Below are 18,755 nucleotides of genomic sequence, written 5' to 3' on the forward strand. Positions count from 1 at the left end.
AAGATATTCAAGTTACAAAAAGAGGCCATTCGAGCAATGTTTAAACTAAAATTTAGAAAATCATGTAAACAATATTTCAAAAATTCTAAACTATTAACTGTACCAGCTCTTTATATTTTTGAAGTTCTGAAATTCTTTAAAAAACATCAACAATATTTTTCAAATAACAGTCTGGGGACTCAGGGTACAAGAAACACAGACACTCTGCGGTACCCTAAACATAGATTGTCTCTTTTGGAGAAGGGTCCATATTACATGGCAATTAAACTGTTTAATCACCTTCCACCAGAGATAAAAAAAGAAAAAAAAACTAACACATTTTTAAAAAAACTGGAAACTCATCTAGCTGCAACATGTCCTTATAAAGTGGAAGATTTTTTTTTTAAATGAGCACATCTGTCTGAGTCAGGGGTGTTGTACTGTATATATTCTCATTTTTGTTAGACTGTATCTTATCCATTGTATTTGATTTTTTAATAATTGATTGTAATAATTGTAATTGTAATTAATTGTAATAATTAATTTACACTCTAGCGTAATTGACATGCCATCTGTTACATGAGCTATGCTCAAATTTGTAATGTTTTTATGGCAAATAAAGAGTTTGAGTTTGAATCAATGAGAATTGAGGAGAGTTTTGAACAATGTTAAGGTGGATGAGAATATGATTTAAATGTCTTCCTCGAGGAACTTCTTGAAAAGGTGTAGCTTACCTGAGAAAATTAGACCCCATTAAACCCCTGGACCCTAATTTTCCCTGAATAGCTATCTGAACTCTACACCTTTTCAAAAGATTTCTAGCTAGCCAAATGGCTTTGCTTTAAATTACCTATACCCTAACATAACTTTAAATACATTGACTGATGTATTTGTTGAGCAACTGTCGGTTTTGCTCCTGAAACAAAGGCTAATCTTCTGTAAAAAGCTGATTATTTTTGTTTTCAGAACCATCAACTAGCGACATGATGTCCAAAACTACATTATGAGACTCTTTATTTATTTATTTTTGAATTAGAACTTTCTGTGAAGAGAAGGAACAAGTTCCTAGTAATTATTACAAACATATTCTGGTTTTATCACGATTTGGAAATCGGAACCGCTTTTTTGTAGCACTGAATCAAATCTTCAGATACTCAATGATTAAAGCTAGTGATAAGATTGAAGCTACTTATATCAACTAGAAACAGTGCTCGATTTGCAGGAGAACGGCGTTCCGGTAACTCTCTTTTGGAAAAATAAAACTATTGACATAAATAGGTACATAATGGTAATAATACTTACCAACCACATTAAATAGGTTACAGTTCCGGCACCTCATTTTTTACAAATCGAGCACTGACTAGAAGTATTATATCTCTCATGCTTCTTAAAATATAAAATTACCAACTGTAAAAATAAAATGGTAATAATTCACAATTGTGGCTCTGTACAAACTTTATTGATCATTCTCAGTTGAACGTAACAGTTTGCTCAGCCGTTTCCCTATAAGTTTAGGGTAAGTTTGGTTCTTGATGCGGAACTCTTTGCTCTGATGGGTGACGGCTCCGTGGCACAGCTGGTAGTCGCACAGTGCTCGTAACGGACGTGTCAGTTCATGTTTGTACATGTCTGAACCCTCTACAGCAGCCAAGGCCTCTGCGGCCGTCTCCAGAGTGGAGAGGCATCCGTCCGTGGGTTGACTGCGGATCACATACTCGCTGCTTGTCCCAACCACCAGCTTAGCCTGAACAGATGGGTCATAAATTGTTATCATTGTTATTGAAATCAATTTTGTTTTTCCGACTAATAAACCCATTTGTCAAAACCCACACACATTCTTTGCCTAGTGTTAAGTACGTGGTAGATAGATGGCACTTACCTCTTCTGTATGTGTAACGGGCCTATTAAAAGGTGGGGAAAGAATAGACTTCCTATTGACGTAAAAACTTTATTGGATTATATCTAGCATTCAAATTGCAAATTGAAATTTGGACATGTGTACCAACATTATCTACTGAAATAATTTGGGAACTAAGTACTAGGGAGGTGGTTGGATAAGCCAGACCACAGCAGTGATGCTGGAATAAATTGATACATAGTTTACAAATCACTCATCCTGCAAATAAACAAAGAGGCCTAAACTTAAAATTGTGCACCACCAATTACCGACTGTATTTGATTAAGGTGTTTTATTATAACAAACCTAGTTAAATAGATATTTAATTTTCCATTACCAGAGATGAGATTTGCTTTTCCTTAGTTACTCGTTAACTCGCCATAACAAAAATTTCACACTTAATACTAAATCTAAATAAAAATAAAGTTCTTATTGTGAGATTAGAATAGGGTACCCTTAAGAGAATATTAGGGATCCTATTTTAAAATATCCTATGCTTAACACGTTCACTGTTAATGGTATTAAACAAGGGCTATATGTGCAGTGCTAATTTATTTATCTATTGAATGAGAGGACTGTATGGCTGAGGACTAAAGGCCTACTACTACTATAAAACTACCAAGGTACCTACTAAGAGAAAAGAATTTATTTATAAAAATAAATACGTCTGCCTTAAAAAATAAGGTTGCCAATGACACAGAAAAAAATTTACACTTGAAATATTGAAGGATTATAACACTATAATAATCTATCTTAGTAAAACGTAGCAATGAGTGCAGCCTGGCCTGTTATAAACAAACAGTCCTCACCTGAGTCATAGAGTGCAGTAGAGGGGAATTATTGTAAATGGTTTTGGCTTGTGGCCAGGTGCCATCAATGATGACCAGATTGGTCGGCCGTTCCCTCTGCAGATCACCTAGCGTAGTGGCAGCTTTGCTTGGATAGAGCAACACAGACCTCGGATCCACCAGAATATCGTGTAAACCTTCATGCCTAAACAGTCACACTTTTGAGTACCGGTAATGAAAATATGTCTGAACAAAAATTACCATTGGCTAAGTATGATTCTTTCGACACTTTTTTTTAACATTATGTTTCACCAGAACATTAGACCTAACTAAATGTAGGCTATAAGTTTATCTTTCAAATAGATTATCCTAACAATTGTCTTGAAAAGGATGTTTAGGAATTGTTAAAAACACCTATCTTTGTTGTAATTTGGTACATCACTCATTGAAATGGGGGGTACTTTCCTGTTAAAGGGAACATTCGTTATTATCAAAGATTTTTTCTCGATATATCGATATTTTTATTTTCTGATCCTTTAAAAATTGACAACAACTAACTGATCTTGAAACTGTTCTAAGCTAACCTAACATAACCAACCAAACTTGCTGGACCATTTAAAAATTCCGTTTGGGTTTGATAATATAAAAGGCAAGTTAAACACGGAATTTTAAAATGTTATAGCAAGTTTGGTTAGTTATGTTAGGTTATTTTTTAGAAGAGTTTCATTTCATTATTGTTTGTTAATAGGCTACTGAACAATATGTATCGCGTAGTTGTCAGCTGATATGTTTTAATTTGTTAATATCGATATATCGAGAAAAAATCATCGATAATAATGAATGTTCCCTTTAACAGGAAAGTACCAAATGGGGATACAACTGATATTTAGCCTGAGTGTGAGTAGAGAATTGTGGGAGAGAGGTTTGTGTAGCTTTTTTCATGACTAAGGCCAGCAATTTAAAGCTAAATCTAGGCTACTTTTAAGCATCAACAATGTAGTATCATTAGCCAACTGTGAAATACGATGGTCAACGATACCATTTGGTGTTGACTAGCTTCAGTAGCCTATGAGCTCCATTTTGGATTGCAAATTAATTGTATAAAATACCATTAAGCATTATTTTTTATATAGGATCTGGCTTATTACGATACCACTTACTTAACATTATTTTACATTTTTAATCTGAGTTTAATTGATGTACCACTTCATATTATTTTAGATATTGGATCTGACTTACTATGAGACCATTAGGCATTATTTTGGATATTGCATACGACTTTCAATTGTTAATCGAGTGGATTGAATGAATAATAATTCTTATCACTGAAAATTTTCCACACTCAAATTGCTATCCCAGAGTTCCCAGGAAGGAGTCATAAATGTTCGGGGAACGATTTGCTTTAAAATAAAATTAGAAGAGAGGGCTCAAATAGGCTTAGTCCTCCAGAGACTCGGCCTGTCTATAAATATCATACCTTTGTTGGGGGAATTTTTTCCCTTTGTATATAAGGCATTTTCCTGGTGATAGTCCTAAGCTTAACATTGGTGCAGTTCTAAGGCATCTCTTCTCTTCTGCTGGGTGCTGCAGAAGAATTACTCGACAATTGGGGTTGAGTGGTTCATCAGGAAGATGTGAGCACCAACACACAATACTGGGTCGCCTGAAATTAGAACAATGCAAAGAAATAACTTAGTAGAACCGTTAGAAGTAGAGTTTAGGGCAATATGCTTGAGATGGCCCCTGCAACCTTCGGTTTTGAAGGTAAGCGCTAGGCCTATAACCACTCGGCCATCCAGACGATAAGTGTCTCTATTCTCTTAGAGGGTACACTTTAGTTTACACCCCACACTTACTATTATACATTAACTACCAGCTGTTGAATGAATGAAACTGTTCTTAACTAAACTAACCTAACATAAGTTGCTGTAGGTCTATGTGAGTACCTAAATGTGGGGTGTAAACTAAAGTGCAGCCCTCTTTGATTTTTGGAGCTTACGTAAACTTTTTGTTTGCAAAAGTTTCCACCTACCTGCATTTGTCACAAATCTCGCGTTTAGAGGGAGGATCTGCTGGTAACTCAACCAAATCTTCCCAAGTTAATTCCATATCTCTTGGGTAGGCGCATAAACTCAGGCATACTTTACAAGAGAGCAAAATGAAATCATCAAGATCAAACGTACGATGAGAACGTTTTATTGACTGTGTATTAATCTCATTGTTTAGCTTTTAGAACGTGTCATAACTTTTAACTTTGATTTTGATAACCTAACCTTACTTTAGTCACAACACAACAATCAACATTGAACGAACATTTTAACTTTTTTTTGTTCTTCTTCTTCTGAGTATGTCTGCCTGGTCTGCCAGTGCCAGATCCGGATCAAATGTTTAAATTTTCAGCTGATTGAAGTTCAGTGTTTTTTGGTGCATGTGGTACTACGCACTGAGCTATAATTCTACGTTATAATTTTAGCTCAGTGGGTGGGTACTACACTGCAGCTTTTCTTACGGCTAAGTTTACGTGTTTCCAGTGGTACACTATAGAATAGAACATGTAATCAAGTGGTCTTGTCTTAGCAAATTAAATACACTCTCTTAGTAAGTTAGGTTTGTTATCCTTATTTAGAAGAAATGCTGAAACCAATTTAACCAGATAATGAGCTGCATTTGACAAGTCTATTGCTGGTTCCGTCCGGTGCCGCTAAGGTCGTGTTTTTGTTTACAATTTGTTCCTTGCTTTTTCAGTTATTTAAAACCTGGTTTAACAAAATGAAACGATCTAATCATGAACAAGAACTCGTTCTCTAGTTATATAACCAACAGCAAAGCACAAATCAAAAAATTAACTCTAAAAAAATATAAAAAAATTCGTTGACACTAGTGCCCAACATGAACTAAGTTTAATCATAATATTAATCACCTTAAATTGTCAATACAAAAGGATTGCCCTTTCCAGGATACTACCATAGACTAACCAACACAAGTAAGTAAGTACTAAGGGAGTATGTTTTATCTATGATACTACGTTGTAGTCAAAGATACTACATAAAACGCGATTCTTTACATGTGTACTAAATAGTGCTAAATATGCTGATGAAAAACGTCTAAAACGAATGTGGTGGTGTTAGTGTACGGTATTGTGGTGGTCTGTGAGTGTGAGAGAGACCGACAGGCGATATGGTGACTACACGATGATGTCTGCTGTCTGCTATGTGAGACTGATGACGACATAAATAAAACAACAAAACTAAACAAAATAAATACCTAATTAATTGTACAATGTTATTCAGTCTGTGGCTCATTTTTTGAATATTTTCTAACTAACTTTCTTCCAAGTGACTAACAGTAATTCAGTTTTTCAACTGGTTTAGATTTTTCCAATTGTGAGAACTCAGTTGCTTATCCACATTACCTGTTGTAAAATCATCACCAAAGTTTGGTTACAATAATGGCAAGTATAAGTTATTTTCATTCCTTTTCTTGTCATGTAAATCATAGATTGTAACTCATCTTAAAACTAACAAAAAAACCTTAGGCTATGTTAAAAAATAAAGTTTTAAGCTTATAGGTATATTTCTATTTTACACACTGGATTTTGATTTCAATTGGCACTAAGCCTAGGCCTAACTTAAAGATCTGAGATTAATAACAGAATCTTGTTTTAAATTAAATTAAACCCGTTGATAGCTTTAAAACGTAGCTCATATGTTGTGTTTCGTTATCCGTACTATCCGATACAACAGGCCACGTTATAATAACCAGCAAGAGCGAGCCAACACAACTCACGTATACAAGTTCGGTTTTAAGTAACTTGGCGATAATCTACCTATTGATTGAAATGCTAAAATTTTATATCTGACTCTATCGTATTATCAAACTTTGCGTAAGTAGGCTACCAATTTTATCAAAAACAAAAAAGAACATGGTATCCTAAGTTATGCCTAGACAAAAACTAATATGTCTAGATATATATTGCGACTATAATACTAGTTGGATGTTTCGAAGGTAATAAAAGCAATTTTTTGTGTTTAAGGTTGCAGGCAATTCGGCAATAAGAGAGGGTTTTAGGAAATTTCCCATATAGGGAATATTACTCATTGTAAAGTACTCATTGTAAGACCTGGACCCAGGACCGATTCACTTTTTTTGTTTTGAGGTCCCTAGATGCCATAAACACCATCCGTTCAGATTCATAAAAATATTATGTTTTATATATGTATATAGGCTATACCAAATTAAGAAAATAAACTAGCTGCTGTACCCGTTCTTTGCAATGGCAAGAAAACCCGGTTTCATAATCATTTAAATATATTTAGAATTTATGCACAATCTCTCTCAAATGATCAAGGACAGGGCAGTTATAGATCCACTATTCAGTTAGGAATCATCAAAAAGCATCTGAATTTTGTCAGGATCAAACCGGAGGCCTTTTCTCTGTGTGTGTCTGTGTTTTACTTCACAGTGGCATTTTTTACGTTTTCTAAGCGAACATTCCAGTTACCCAGGAGATTGGAATATGGGATATGAATTAGATACGATTAGATGAGGTAATGACTTGAGAAACGTTACATAGCAGCTAATATAAAACATGTCAAGGTATTTAACCAACACAGTTTTGAGTGAGGACTAAGAGTTGGTTACGTTTTGTTTACAATTTTTATCTCATTATTTCAGCCATTTAACAACTCGTTTAGCCAAATAAAACTATATATAATCATAAACGATAAACTAGTGCTCTATATACCGTAGTTATAGTTATATAACCAAAAATAGTAAAGCACAAATCTTAAAATTAACCCTAAAATAATAGAAACAAAATTTCGTCGACACTAACGCACAGTGCCACCAGAACACACTACACAAGAAAAACGAGTTTATAAATTTACAATGGGATGAGAAGTCTACTTGTGGTTGGTTTATTCTATGATATAAGTAGGATTAGCCTTACATTCAACTCATACCGACAGTTGTACCTATTTTGAAAGGCGCCTTTTCCTTTTCAAATCAAATCAAATCGTTTATTAAGCCAGAATTAACAAAATATTTCACATTAAGTCACTTAAGTTATATATGTTAAGGTAATTTATTCGGTAACTTATTCCTTAACTGTAAACTAACTTCAAGTTTTGTATTAACCCTCCGAGTGTTATGTGTCGTAAAAGCGACTCATAACACACTTTGTGTACCGGTAGTGTTTTGTGTTGCTTTTGCGACTCACAAACACTGTTTACGGCGAAGGCTCTATGACTGACTAAATCGGATTGAACTGGATCGAGTTAGGTATCGTTTTTTTTGGCAGATTCTAAGCTTTCTCCTGAGGTCTGTCTCTAAACGCTTTTTTTTCTCGAGCCGATCATAATTGTAGCAGACAGCTGACGTGCGTATTTGTAAACAGCTTGGTTAACCTCGCACCGATGACTGATGTGTTTTATTACGTTTATCATTGTTTTAGTGTTAAAAATCAAAAGTAGTGATATACGTGGTGCATTATAAGAAGATTTAAGTGATTTTGAAGGGCTGGTTGATGATCCTGAAGAAGTAGGTATAGTGATATTGATGTAAATTATCAGCCAGATTCCTAGGTATGGTTAGGCTATGCATTCCTAGCTAAACGCTATGTACTGAAATCTGATGCGATCTGTTGAAATCTGTATGTACTGTTATGGAATGCGATAGCGAGCGAGTCACTATTTGAGTATTGAATGACAGATCGAATCCCAGCAGCGTTTACATTGTAGTTGTTACTGGAATAATAATAGCAGTCGCGAGTGATGTAGTTGTAGTGATGTAGGCAAAAGCTAAATAGTATTCATAATCAGCGATCACATTGGTATTATGTTATCGCTGTGTATATGTTTATGTTTAGTAGGCCTATGTATAATGAGTGAACTTGTAAAATAACTATGTAGAAATTTGTAATACCTATGCTTTTATAAGTAGAATAAGTAAAAATAACTTATTCAAGAAGGTGTTTTGGTGGTCTGTGGGAATAAAAAAAATGAAATTTAACATACATTATCAATAAACTCAGCCATAATTCACTGAACAGTAAACAAAAAAGCTATAAACAAACAGAAATATTCCTTTTCCACAACTCCTAGGGTCTACCTTTTCACAAACTACTGGGCTTCACAAAGATATCGTATGCGAGCATTTTCCGACATGTTGGAAAGTAACTCGAACGACAAAATGTCATTCGTGCTTGCATTCCACTGCTAGAATGCGAGTAAATTTGTAGTTGACACCAATTCAAGGAGGAATGCGAGCTGTACTCGTATGCGTGCTCGAATTAATGTAAACGCGCTTTAAGTTAATTACTTCATTCAAAATACCTCTGGCAGAGATACTCGAAGGAATTTTTGAGACAGTAAAGCTTTAAGACGGTGACACACTATCGATCTTTTCCCCGAACAAGACCCCGAACCGAGCAGGGAGAAGGGAGAAGAGAGGTCGAAGGGAGCATGTTCGATAGTGTGTCAGGGGTCCGTACACCGAACCAGACATCAGGCCGAGTAGGGAGACGAGCGCTCTGGAGGCGGTTTTTTGGCGAAAGATCAAAGAAAAGATCGGTCCGATGTACGGAGTGATGTACGATAGTGTGTCACGGTATATTTTCGCCCCGTACATCGTCGCGAGCGCCGCACCGAGCGGCCGCCTGCACTAGCGATGATAGTTCTAATTTAATATGGCATTTTAACTCTATAATTAGTAAAATAAATAAATGCTGGGTAATATTTTGCCGTTTTATATTATGGACATTTATGTTATAATTTTTTGGTTTGTTTGGTCAAGGTTGAAAATGGATTTTACAAGTTGAAACCGTCAACTCAATAATACCAATAATGTTTACCTTTAATTGATATTATACATAAATTCCTTCATAATTAACATAAACATAAATATTATTATAGGCAATTAAAATTATCATTAGGTAACATGTTATTTCATGTTTTATTACTGTTTTATTATTACTACCTCCGCGCTCTCACTCGCACACACTCTCCAACTCTCTCTAAACTCCCTTTTGCCGCGCTCGGTAGAATTCGTCTGGTCTTGGTCTTGTTCGGGGAAATGTTCGGAGTGAAATTTTGCTGATATTTATCTCCCTTCTCGGTTCGGGGTCTTGAGCGGGGAAAAGATCGATAGTGTGTCACCGCCTTTATGGAGGCTATGCTGCAGCTGTAAGTCCAGGCCAGCCAGCTGAGTAGTAGTACTTTGACCTGGCAAATAATTAGTGTAACCATTGACTATTGGATACTAAAGTAGAAATCCCATCCACCAGCTGTCGCCAATCTTTTATTAAAAATGGACATGAGTTGTGTAAGCCAGTCACAGAATGTGCTGGTGTCTAAAATTATATTTTCCATCTTATTTTTTTTCTGATCACGTTGATGGGTCATAAAAGTTGATATAGCTCACAATAAGTCATTCCATTAGTTTAACGTGGTAAACAAGTTAGTATTCAATAGAAATTAGTGATTTAGATCAGCACAGTCTATTGGTGGCTCACATCAATCACGACAATTTTAATTTTAAAACTGGCAACAACTTTAACATGGAACAACTTTAACATATAGCCTATGTCATTAAGTCGGGTGTAACTACTTTCATCAATGAGTAAGCCTACTATAGAAACTAAGCTGGTAACTTAGGCCTACTGAATTCATAGTTAGCTGAAAAGCTCAAATTAACCAAACAATTAGAAATAATTAGCTTACCTATATTAATTTTGCTCTGTTGCACATGTTTTGCTTACTTATAGGTTACCTACCTAAATAAGTATATGGAATTAACACACCCCTACAAAATAGCTTAAACTAAATTCCATCGGTAAAAATTGTTTTTAATAGGCCTAAAGGTCGATTCACACAGTTCCATCACGGTTCAGACACAGTTCAGTCTCAGTTGCATCGGCAATTCCTCAGTCAACTGCCCGTCAGTTGGCTTCAGTCAGTCTTCCGCCACTTTATTTACAGTAATGTTACAGTTAAGAATTTTTCAACACTTAACATTAATTTCTCATTTTCTATCTATTTGATTGTTACAAATAGTACTTAAAAAATATAAACATAATTATTTAAATAACAAAAACACTAAATTTTAAATGTCAAACACATACATCTCACAACCGTCAGGTGTCCAAACCATCCCCAAATATATGTGAGAAGATATCTGAAATAAACTGATGGACGTCGGCCGAGCGACTGATGAACCTACGTCAGAACTGCGCCGTATGAGTATTGATAGCGCAAAAGAGAAGCCATTAATGAATAAACTTCTTGACTGTAAAGTGCCGGAACTGATGTGTGTGAATCGACCTTAATCCTTAATTGTGCCTCTAGCCTATGTCTTAGTAGTCTAACTTATATCATCCTAAGAAAACTTGATACTAAGTAAATATTTCTTGTACGTAGTCGTAGAAAACAATTTTTAATTACAGTACATGATTTTTTTGTTTCAGTCGGCCATATTCAATTTCCAGAGTCTACTGACTGTTATACTCCTACTAATCTGCACTTGTGCTTACATCAGAAATTTATTTCCAAGTCTTCTCGATCGAAACAAAGTTGGGTAAGTTAATGTAAAAAATACCATATAGATCTACATTACATGTTTATTTGAGGTTATTGAGAACAAAGTTCAAAAATATTTTGGCCCGTGTGATAAAAATTACATTTTAGCGAATTTCCCATATAGGGAATAAGCTATTACCGTAGTACTCATGGTAAGACCTGGACGCGGGACCGATTTTTTTTTTCGTTTCGAGGTCCCTAGAGACCAAAAACACCATCCGTTCAAATTCATATATATATATATATATTTATATATTTATATATTTATATATTTATATATATATATACAGGGTGAGTTTCTACTGACCATGTTAACTTCGCCAGTGGGTTCTACTCACTAAAAGGAACAAAAAAGTTCCTATAAACCCATGTCCGATTTTCGACCGTTTGGCTGTTTTGGGGATTTTGTGTTTTTCTTATTTTATTAGACTTTGCTCCACAATTTATGTAATAAAAACTTAACCAATTACTTTAGAGAGTTATAGTTAAAATCGTTGGAAAGAACATTAAATTTGCTATAAATCAAAGGTTTCATTCAACAATTATACCATTACATAGTCCACGTTATAACCAAAATTAAGTAAAAATGTCATTAAATTAATTAATTACGATAATTTTCATGGGCCTCCTTTGATACATAAACCTGCATTTATGCAATGTTGAAATGCATAAAAAACTTTGCATTTTAATAATCTTTCAAATGATATGCTATTCAATACTATTATTGATATAAACCAGTGAGAAATTACTAATAAACTACAATAAAACACGGTTTACAGATTTTGTTTTTGCACAGTTTTACTGTTAATTATAATTACTGTATACTCAATTATGTATTTTATTGAACTATCTGATAAAATTTGTACATTATTTTAACTTTTAAATATTTATTAAAATTATCTGAATTAATAAAATGTATAAACTCAAGGTTTTTCACATTTTCAAAGATGTAGTGTGTTTGATTCTCAAATGCTGTGTAATTAGTTTTACCTTGTGCTTGATTAAGTCAGCTTTTATTTATTTGTCATCTATAGCTAGATAACTCAGCTGCTTGAACATACCTTGTTGAGTAATTTGCTGTTTTAACTTTATATTTCCAAGTCAATTAAGAGTTTTTCAACATTTATTAAAATATGGAGCCTTTTAAATAAGATTATGCCAACATGATGAATACAGTAATTATTACTAACAGTAAAACTGTGCAAAAACAAAATCTGTAAACCGTGTTTTATTGTAGTTTATTAGTAATTTCTCACTGGTTTATATCAATAATAGTATTGAATAGCATATCATTTGAAAGATTATTAAAATGCCAAGTTTTTTATGCATTTCAACATTGCATAAATGCAGGTTTATGTATCAAAGGAGGCCCATGAAAATTATCGTAATTAATTAATTTAATGACATTTTTACTTTATTTTGGTTATAACGTGGACTATGTAATGGTATAATTGTTGAATGAAACCTTTGATTTATAGCAAATTTAATGTTCTTTTCAATAATTTTAACTATAACTCTCTAAAGTAATTGGTTAAGTTTTTATTACATTAATTGTGGAGCAAAGTCTAATAAAATAAGAAAAACACAAAATCCCCCAAAACAGCCAAACGGTCGAAAATCGGACATGGGTTTATAGGAACTTTTTTGTTCCTTTTAGTGAGTAGAACCCACTGGCGAAGTTAACACGGTCAGTAGAAACTCACCCTGTATATATATATGTGTCCGTTAGCACGATAACTCGAGCAAAAATGATCCGATTTTGATGAAATTCGGTACAAACGTGTAAACCTACGTTTATTCGAACGAGTTCGCGATCCAGCATGATCGGACCATGGGAACGGGGGTTTATGGGGGCTTTTATGGGGTAAAAATAGGTTTTTCGCATTTTTGACCCAAAAAACATAAAATTTAGCAATTTCTTTCCAAACCATTTTGTAGAGCTTAAAAAAACAAATAATTTAGTATATTGAAGCGTTATTATGCGCCTAATGGTTACGGAGAAAATTCTAAAAAATTGTAAATTTAAAATTCCCATGTTATTCTTATGGAGAATAAGTAAACTGTTGTAGTTTGCTTGTTTATGAACATATTTTGATCGAATTTGAAAAATGTTTTTATTTCTTACTAACTATTAACATAAAAAAAACAGTTTTACCTCCCTGATGCAGCAAACCTAAGTACTTGTTAAACTAATTCTATTTAAATCGGGAATAAATGTTATATTTTTAAGTAGACATTTCAGTGTAAATCAAATGGAAATTCGCTTAGTCTGCAGGTTTACTGTGGCGGGGGTATTTTTATACTCTGCTGCATTCTTTAATCTAATTAACTCGCAAAACAAAAATGTTGAATTTGGTTTTCTTTTTAACTGTAAGTAGATCACCAAAATGTCTTTCATCTAAGTAACAGTGTTATTCAACCATTCGGTTTGTTATCCTTTTGAAATTGTACAGTAACGGTACGACTGATCATTGACATGTTGACACTTTGGCACTTTTTCCAAGCACCGGGCTTAAAAAAAAATTGACCCCGACAGCTGTTCTGCCTTATGCCTGTGCATGCACAGTTGCCCTTTTGGTATGAAACTGTAAATGCTCGATACCAGAGAATGATATTCTCCTATTGTTTTGACAGACTGTTGGGGACATTTTGGAAGTGTGCCAGGATCGGAGAGCGCAAGAGTCCTTACGTTGCTGTGTTCTGTGTCATCATGGCGACAAGTGTTCTCCTTAAATCTTGACATGCCTAGTCAAGACTAATTCTTCTTACTTTTGTATACAATTTGTAAATAAACCGTTTCTAATTACAACTTCCCCATAAATGTTAATTTCTCCCATAAACTCCTTGAAAATGTTTTTAAATAAAAACTCTGGATTTTTTATCTGCCACAAACATTTTTCACGAATACGTTTGGTACGTCAGCGTTTGAATTGAAAGACAGTTTCTTAACTAATTATATACCGTACAAAGCTACAAATCCAAATCAGCGGTAGTCTAGATTGTAGAACAGTAGAGTCCCACAAACTCTGCCGAGTTTGTGAAATGCCAAGTTATCGGGAACTAGGATTAAAAATAAGAACAATACAATTTTTAAGCCTTTTAGCTGCGTTCTTTATTTATATTTATATATAATAAGTCAGGTGGGCCATCAGATACAACAAAACCTCGGTACGAGCTGCAAATGATTTGACTTGAGTCCATGTTCAACTCGGACTCAAAATCACAAATACTCTGAGCCAGGTGATGGTCGAGTTATCCAGACTGTCGGGTTATCGAGTGCCGAGTTTGCGGGACTCTACTGTATATTAATCAATTTTAAGAACAACTATTGATAAAAAATGCATAATTTTACTTTGGAAGCTCTTTTCATAAGGGTCACGTATCTTTTATCGCAATTTTTATAAATGTTCAAGAGTTAATAAGAGTATTTGAGTCTATTTCATGCATCCCATTTGTAGGTAACTTGCATAATAAATGTTTGGATTCAATCTCATAATAGCACGGGTAGTTTAGTAAATTAAAACATAATTAACACAACTGAATTTATTGAACTCACAAATCAGACTAAACTAAAAAGTAAACAAAACATAATAATGTAAACAGTCATCTGACAGATGTTATAAATAAAACATATGGACTTATTTCTTGATACATAACACTCCTCCCCCCGTTAGGTAGTCCTTCAGATATGCCGGTGGTCGACGGATACGAACAGGTCGAGGACTCATGCTCATTGAAGTGTTTTGGGAGTTTGATCTAGAGACACGTGACCGAACAGGTTGTGGACTCGTGCTCATGCTAGTGGAGTCTTGAATTAAACCAGAAACGTTGAAACCAGCATCTTCTTGATGAGGGTTAATTGAACCTTCTATACCACTAAAGGAATTGCGAGATTGTTGCATCACTGATGGTCGCATTGGTTGTACGTCTGGTGTTCTCATCATAATAGGATTGCGAACCATTGATGGTGGTTGCACTGGAGTGATATGATGTGCTTCTGGTGTTCTCATTTGAATAGGATTCTGGAGTAGTGGGTGGAATGGTGGGTTTACTGGAGATTCAGGATTATCCAAGTGTGAGTTAGTAGATGCTTTTGATGTTTCTGAGCGAGGTCTCAATTGGTCAATATGACGTCGTATTTCAATGCCTTCTTTTGTTATCAAATGGTAGCTCAGTGGCCCGGTTATTCTAGTTACTTTAGCAGGAATCCACTTTGGTCCTCGCTGATTATAGTTTCTTGCAAATACGGAGTCATTTTCTTTAAATTTCCTCTGAGGTGACTGTTGGTAATCGTGAAGCGCTTTATCCAAGATTTTCTCTTCTTTGTCACTTGAAGAATAATCTGGGTGAACTCTGTCTAAGATGGTTCTAATACGCCTTCCGAACAGCAGTTCACTCGGTGACATATTAGTAGAACAATTTGGCGTTATATGAGATGATATTAGGAACTGAGCCAATCTTTTTTGCCAATCTCCTTGAAGTATTCGTCGCAAAGAATTTTTTGTCGTTTGGACCATCCTTTCTGCCTGACCATTCGATGACGGATGGTATGGTGCAACCACGACGTGGCGGATGCCATTGCTTTCGTTAAACGATCGAAATTCTTGTGAAGTGAAAGCCGACCCGTTATCAGATACTATTGTGTCTGGAACACCATGTGTTGCGAAAAGGCTTCTGAGGACCTTTATAGTTGATCTTGAATCTGTAGAAGGCACCAAAACTACTTCTAACCATTTGCTGAAAGAATCGACAACAATCAAAAACAACTTGTTTTGGAAGGGCCCAGCGAAATCTATGTGGAGACGAGACCAGGGTTGTTTCGTTTTCTCCCAGGGAAGAACTGTTGCTCTTGGAGGGTTGTGACGACTTTGTTGACATGCTTGACAAGAATTCACTATGTTTTCTATGTCTTGATCAAGTTTTGGCCACCAGAAATAGCTTCGAGCCAACGCCTTTGTTCGAACAATGCCCTCATGTCCCATGTGTAGAAGCTTCAGAGCTTGTTGCCTGAGAGTGGATGGAATGATCACCCTAGTTCCCCAAAGTAAACATTGTTTGTATTGAGAAATTGAATTTTGACGAGAAATGAAAGGCGTAAGGTTGATATCTGAGTTATGAGTTGGCCAACCACGTTGAGTCCATAATAGTACTTTAGATAGAAGTGGATCCTTTTCTGTTTCTTTTGCTATTATATTAGCGGTGATTGGTTTAACCTCATCGGATTCAATGTATAGCACGTCATTCAAGACTTCATTTATCTCTTGATCAACAACATTGGAGGAACATGGAAGACGACTCAAACCATCAGCATTCGGAATAGAAATCCCCGGTTTGTATACAAGATCAAAGTCATATCCATTTAAAAGGATACTCCAGCGAATCATTCGAGGTGACAGTGTGTTTGGTGTTTGTTTATCCACAGTGAAAAGACCCAGAAGTGGCTTATGATCTGTTCTAATTTCAAAGTGCCTCCCATATAAGTAATTGTGGAATTTTTTAACCCCTCCAATGATGGAAAGTGCTTCCCTATCTACTTGAGCATACCTTCGTTCTGACTGACTCATTGTCCTGGAATAAAACGCAATTGGAACTTCCTTTTCCCCTCGAACCTGACTAAGCACACAACCAATACCATAAGGAGATGCATCACAAGTTAGTATAAGATGGCTGGAGGGATTGTAATGAGCCAGTATACTATCGGAAGAAAGGAGCTTCTTTGAAGCATTGAAAGCAAGTTTATGTTTTTCCTCCCACCGCCATTTAACATTTTTGTCCAATAAGCGATGTAAAGGTTCTGCAACATTGGCTTTGTTGGGTAAAAAACAGTGATAGAAATTAAGTAAACCTAAAAATGCCTGCAGTTGTTCCTTGTTAGTCGGCTCAGGAGCATCTTGAATGGATTTGACTTTGTCCGGGTTAGGACGAATTCCGTCAGAGCTCACAACAAATCCCAAGAAGTCAACTGATGTAGATAACAAAGAACACTTTTCGCTTTGGAGTGTAATCCCTGCATCTCTAAAACGAGTGAATACTTGTCTTAATGTGGTAATCAATTCGTGTATTGTTCCTGCTTTAACCAAAATATCATCAAAGTAAGGGATTACATTGTCCAAGCCCGAAAGCAAACCCTCAATAAAATGTTGAAATATAGATGGAGCTGAGCTAATACCGAATTGTAGTCTTTTTGGTTTAAAAGCACCCTTGTGTGTAATTAGTGTCTGAGCTAGTGCCGACTTCTCGTCAACAACCAGTTGTTGATAAGCTTGGGCTAAATCTAACTTAGCAAAATATTTCCCTTGGTTTAAGTTTGCTAAGAGCTGAGAGATTGGTGGAATAGGGTACAGATGATCTTGGATAGCTTTGTTTAACGTTGCCTTATAATCACCGCAAATTCGTATTTTACCATTGCTTTTTACGGAAACAACAATTGGTGTGGCCCAATCCGATACCTGAACAGGTTCTAACACTCCCTGATTAACTAACTTATTCAGCTCTTCTTCTACTGGGGCCTGCAATGCATAAGGTAAAGGGCGCGCTCTTGAGTGAATTGGGTTATAATTCTGGTCAATTTTCAGTTCGATCGGAGGTCCTTTATAGCACCCTAAAGAATTTGAAAATACATCGGAAAATTCACTTTTCAGATGTTGAACATCCAGCTGAGCTTTATTAAGAACTTCAGATTCATGACAGTTGATTGAAAGTACTCCGTTTACTTCAATGTTAAGACTTTTTAGCCAATTACGCCCCAATAAACTATTTCTATTACCTTCAGTTATGACTAACGGAAGGAAACCATTGAACTTACCGTATTTCACATAAACATTAGTCTGACCTAAAACACTTACAGGTTTACCACTGTAATCCTTGAGTTTCCAAGGAGAAGGTTGTAGTTTACAGTTTTTATGAGAAATTGTATTCCATAGTTCTCCTCCTATGATAGAAACACCTGCACCAGTATCAACTTCCATTAGAACTTTGTGATTATTTATGTTGACAGTTGTATACAGTTCCGGTACTTTAGTGCAGTTAACTTCCTGGACGTATTGAGTTGTTTCGTTATTTGATTGAGGTGGAAACGTTTCTTCTTGTTCATAATTGGTTTCCTCTGACAAAACTTCATGAGCCCGCTGTCCCTTTGATCCGTGTTTTTGGCTAAAATATTCTTTGGGGCGTGGTTTCCCTCCTTTACAAACTCGTGCTAGATGCCCAATTTTCTTGCAAATATTACAAGTAGTCTGAAGATGGGGACAATCCCTTCTAAAATGTCTTAGTCCACAACCAAGACAAACATTAGGTGTAACAGAGTGAGCTGGATTGTTGTTGAATGCAACAAATTTCCTGTTTGAATGGTCAATTTTATGTGCATTAGCAAAACTTGAGCTACTGAAAGAAAGTTCCTTACTTTGAGTTTGAAATAATTCATTTGACTTAGCTGTAATAACAACATCCTGAAGTTTAATAGTAGGTTCTTTCAAAATTTTATTCCTTAACTCATCACTTCTAGATCCAATCAAAATT

General features: G+C 35.3%; 3 protein-coding genes across 3 annotated transcripts; 1 reads left to right on the forward strand and 2 right to left on the reverse strand.

Annotated features, from left to right (window-relative positions):
* Window positions 1-1,409: 1,409 nt before the first annotated feature.
* Window positions 1,410-4,960, reverse strand: LOC129003229 (tRNA-uridine aminocarboxypropyltransferase 2). Its single transcript, XM_054431521.1, has 4 exons — window positions 4,697-4,960; window positions 4,142-4,327; window positions 2,686-2,869; window positions 1,410-1,723 (listed from the first exon to the last, which is right to left on the reverse strand). Exons 1-4 carry the CDS (start codon window positions 4,771-4,773, stop codon window positions 1,436-1,438), a joined length of 735 nt encoding a protein of 244 aa, XP_054287496.1. The 5' UTR covers window positions 4,774-4,960; the 3' UTR covers window positions 1,410-1,435.
* An 889-nt stretch (window positions 4,961-5,849) lies between these two features.
* On the forward strand, window positions 5,850-14,046 carry LOC129003929 (protein kish-A). The gene is made up of 3 exons (XM_054432275.1): window positions 5,850-6,115; window positions 11,126-11,235; window positions 13,872-14,046. The coding sequence occupies exons 1-3, from the start codon at window positions 6,113-6,115 to the stop codon at window positions 13,975-13,977; spliced, it is 219 nt and encodes a 72-aa protein (XP_054288250.1). The 5' UTR covers window positions 5,850-6,112; the 3' UTR covers window positions 13,978-14,046.
* An 821-nt stretch (window positions 14,047-14,867) lies between these two features.
* LOC129004262 (uncharacterized protein K02A2.6-like) lies at window positions 14,868-16,628 on the reverse strand. The gene is made up of 2 exons (XM_054432777.1): window positions 16,365-16,628; window positions 14,868-16,289 (listed from the first exon to the last, which is right to left on the reverse strand). The coding sequence occupies exons 1-2, from the start codon at window positions 16,619-16,621 to the stop codon at window positions 14,876-14,878; spliced, it is 1,671 nt and encodes a 556-aa protein (XP_054288752.1). The 5' UTR covers window positions 16,622-16,628; the 3' UTR covers window positions 14,868-14,875.
* Between the last annotated feature and the right edge of the window lie 2,127 nt (window positions 16,629-18,755).

This window comes from Macrosteles quadrilineatus, unplaced genomic scaffold, assembly GCF_028750875.1.
Source record: "Macrosteles quadrilineatus isolate MER2022 unplaced genomic scaffold, UCM_ALF_1.0 Scaffold_9__3_contigs__length_116548681, whole genome shotgun sequence".
In the NCBI taxonomy this organism is placed as follows: domain Eukaryota; kingdom Metazoa; phylum Arthropoda; class Insecta; order Hemiptera; family Cicadellidae; genus Macrosteles; species Macrosteles quadrilineatus.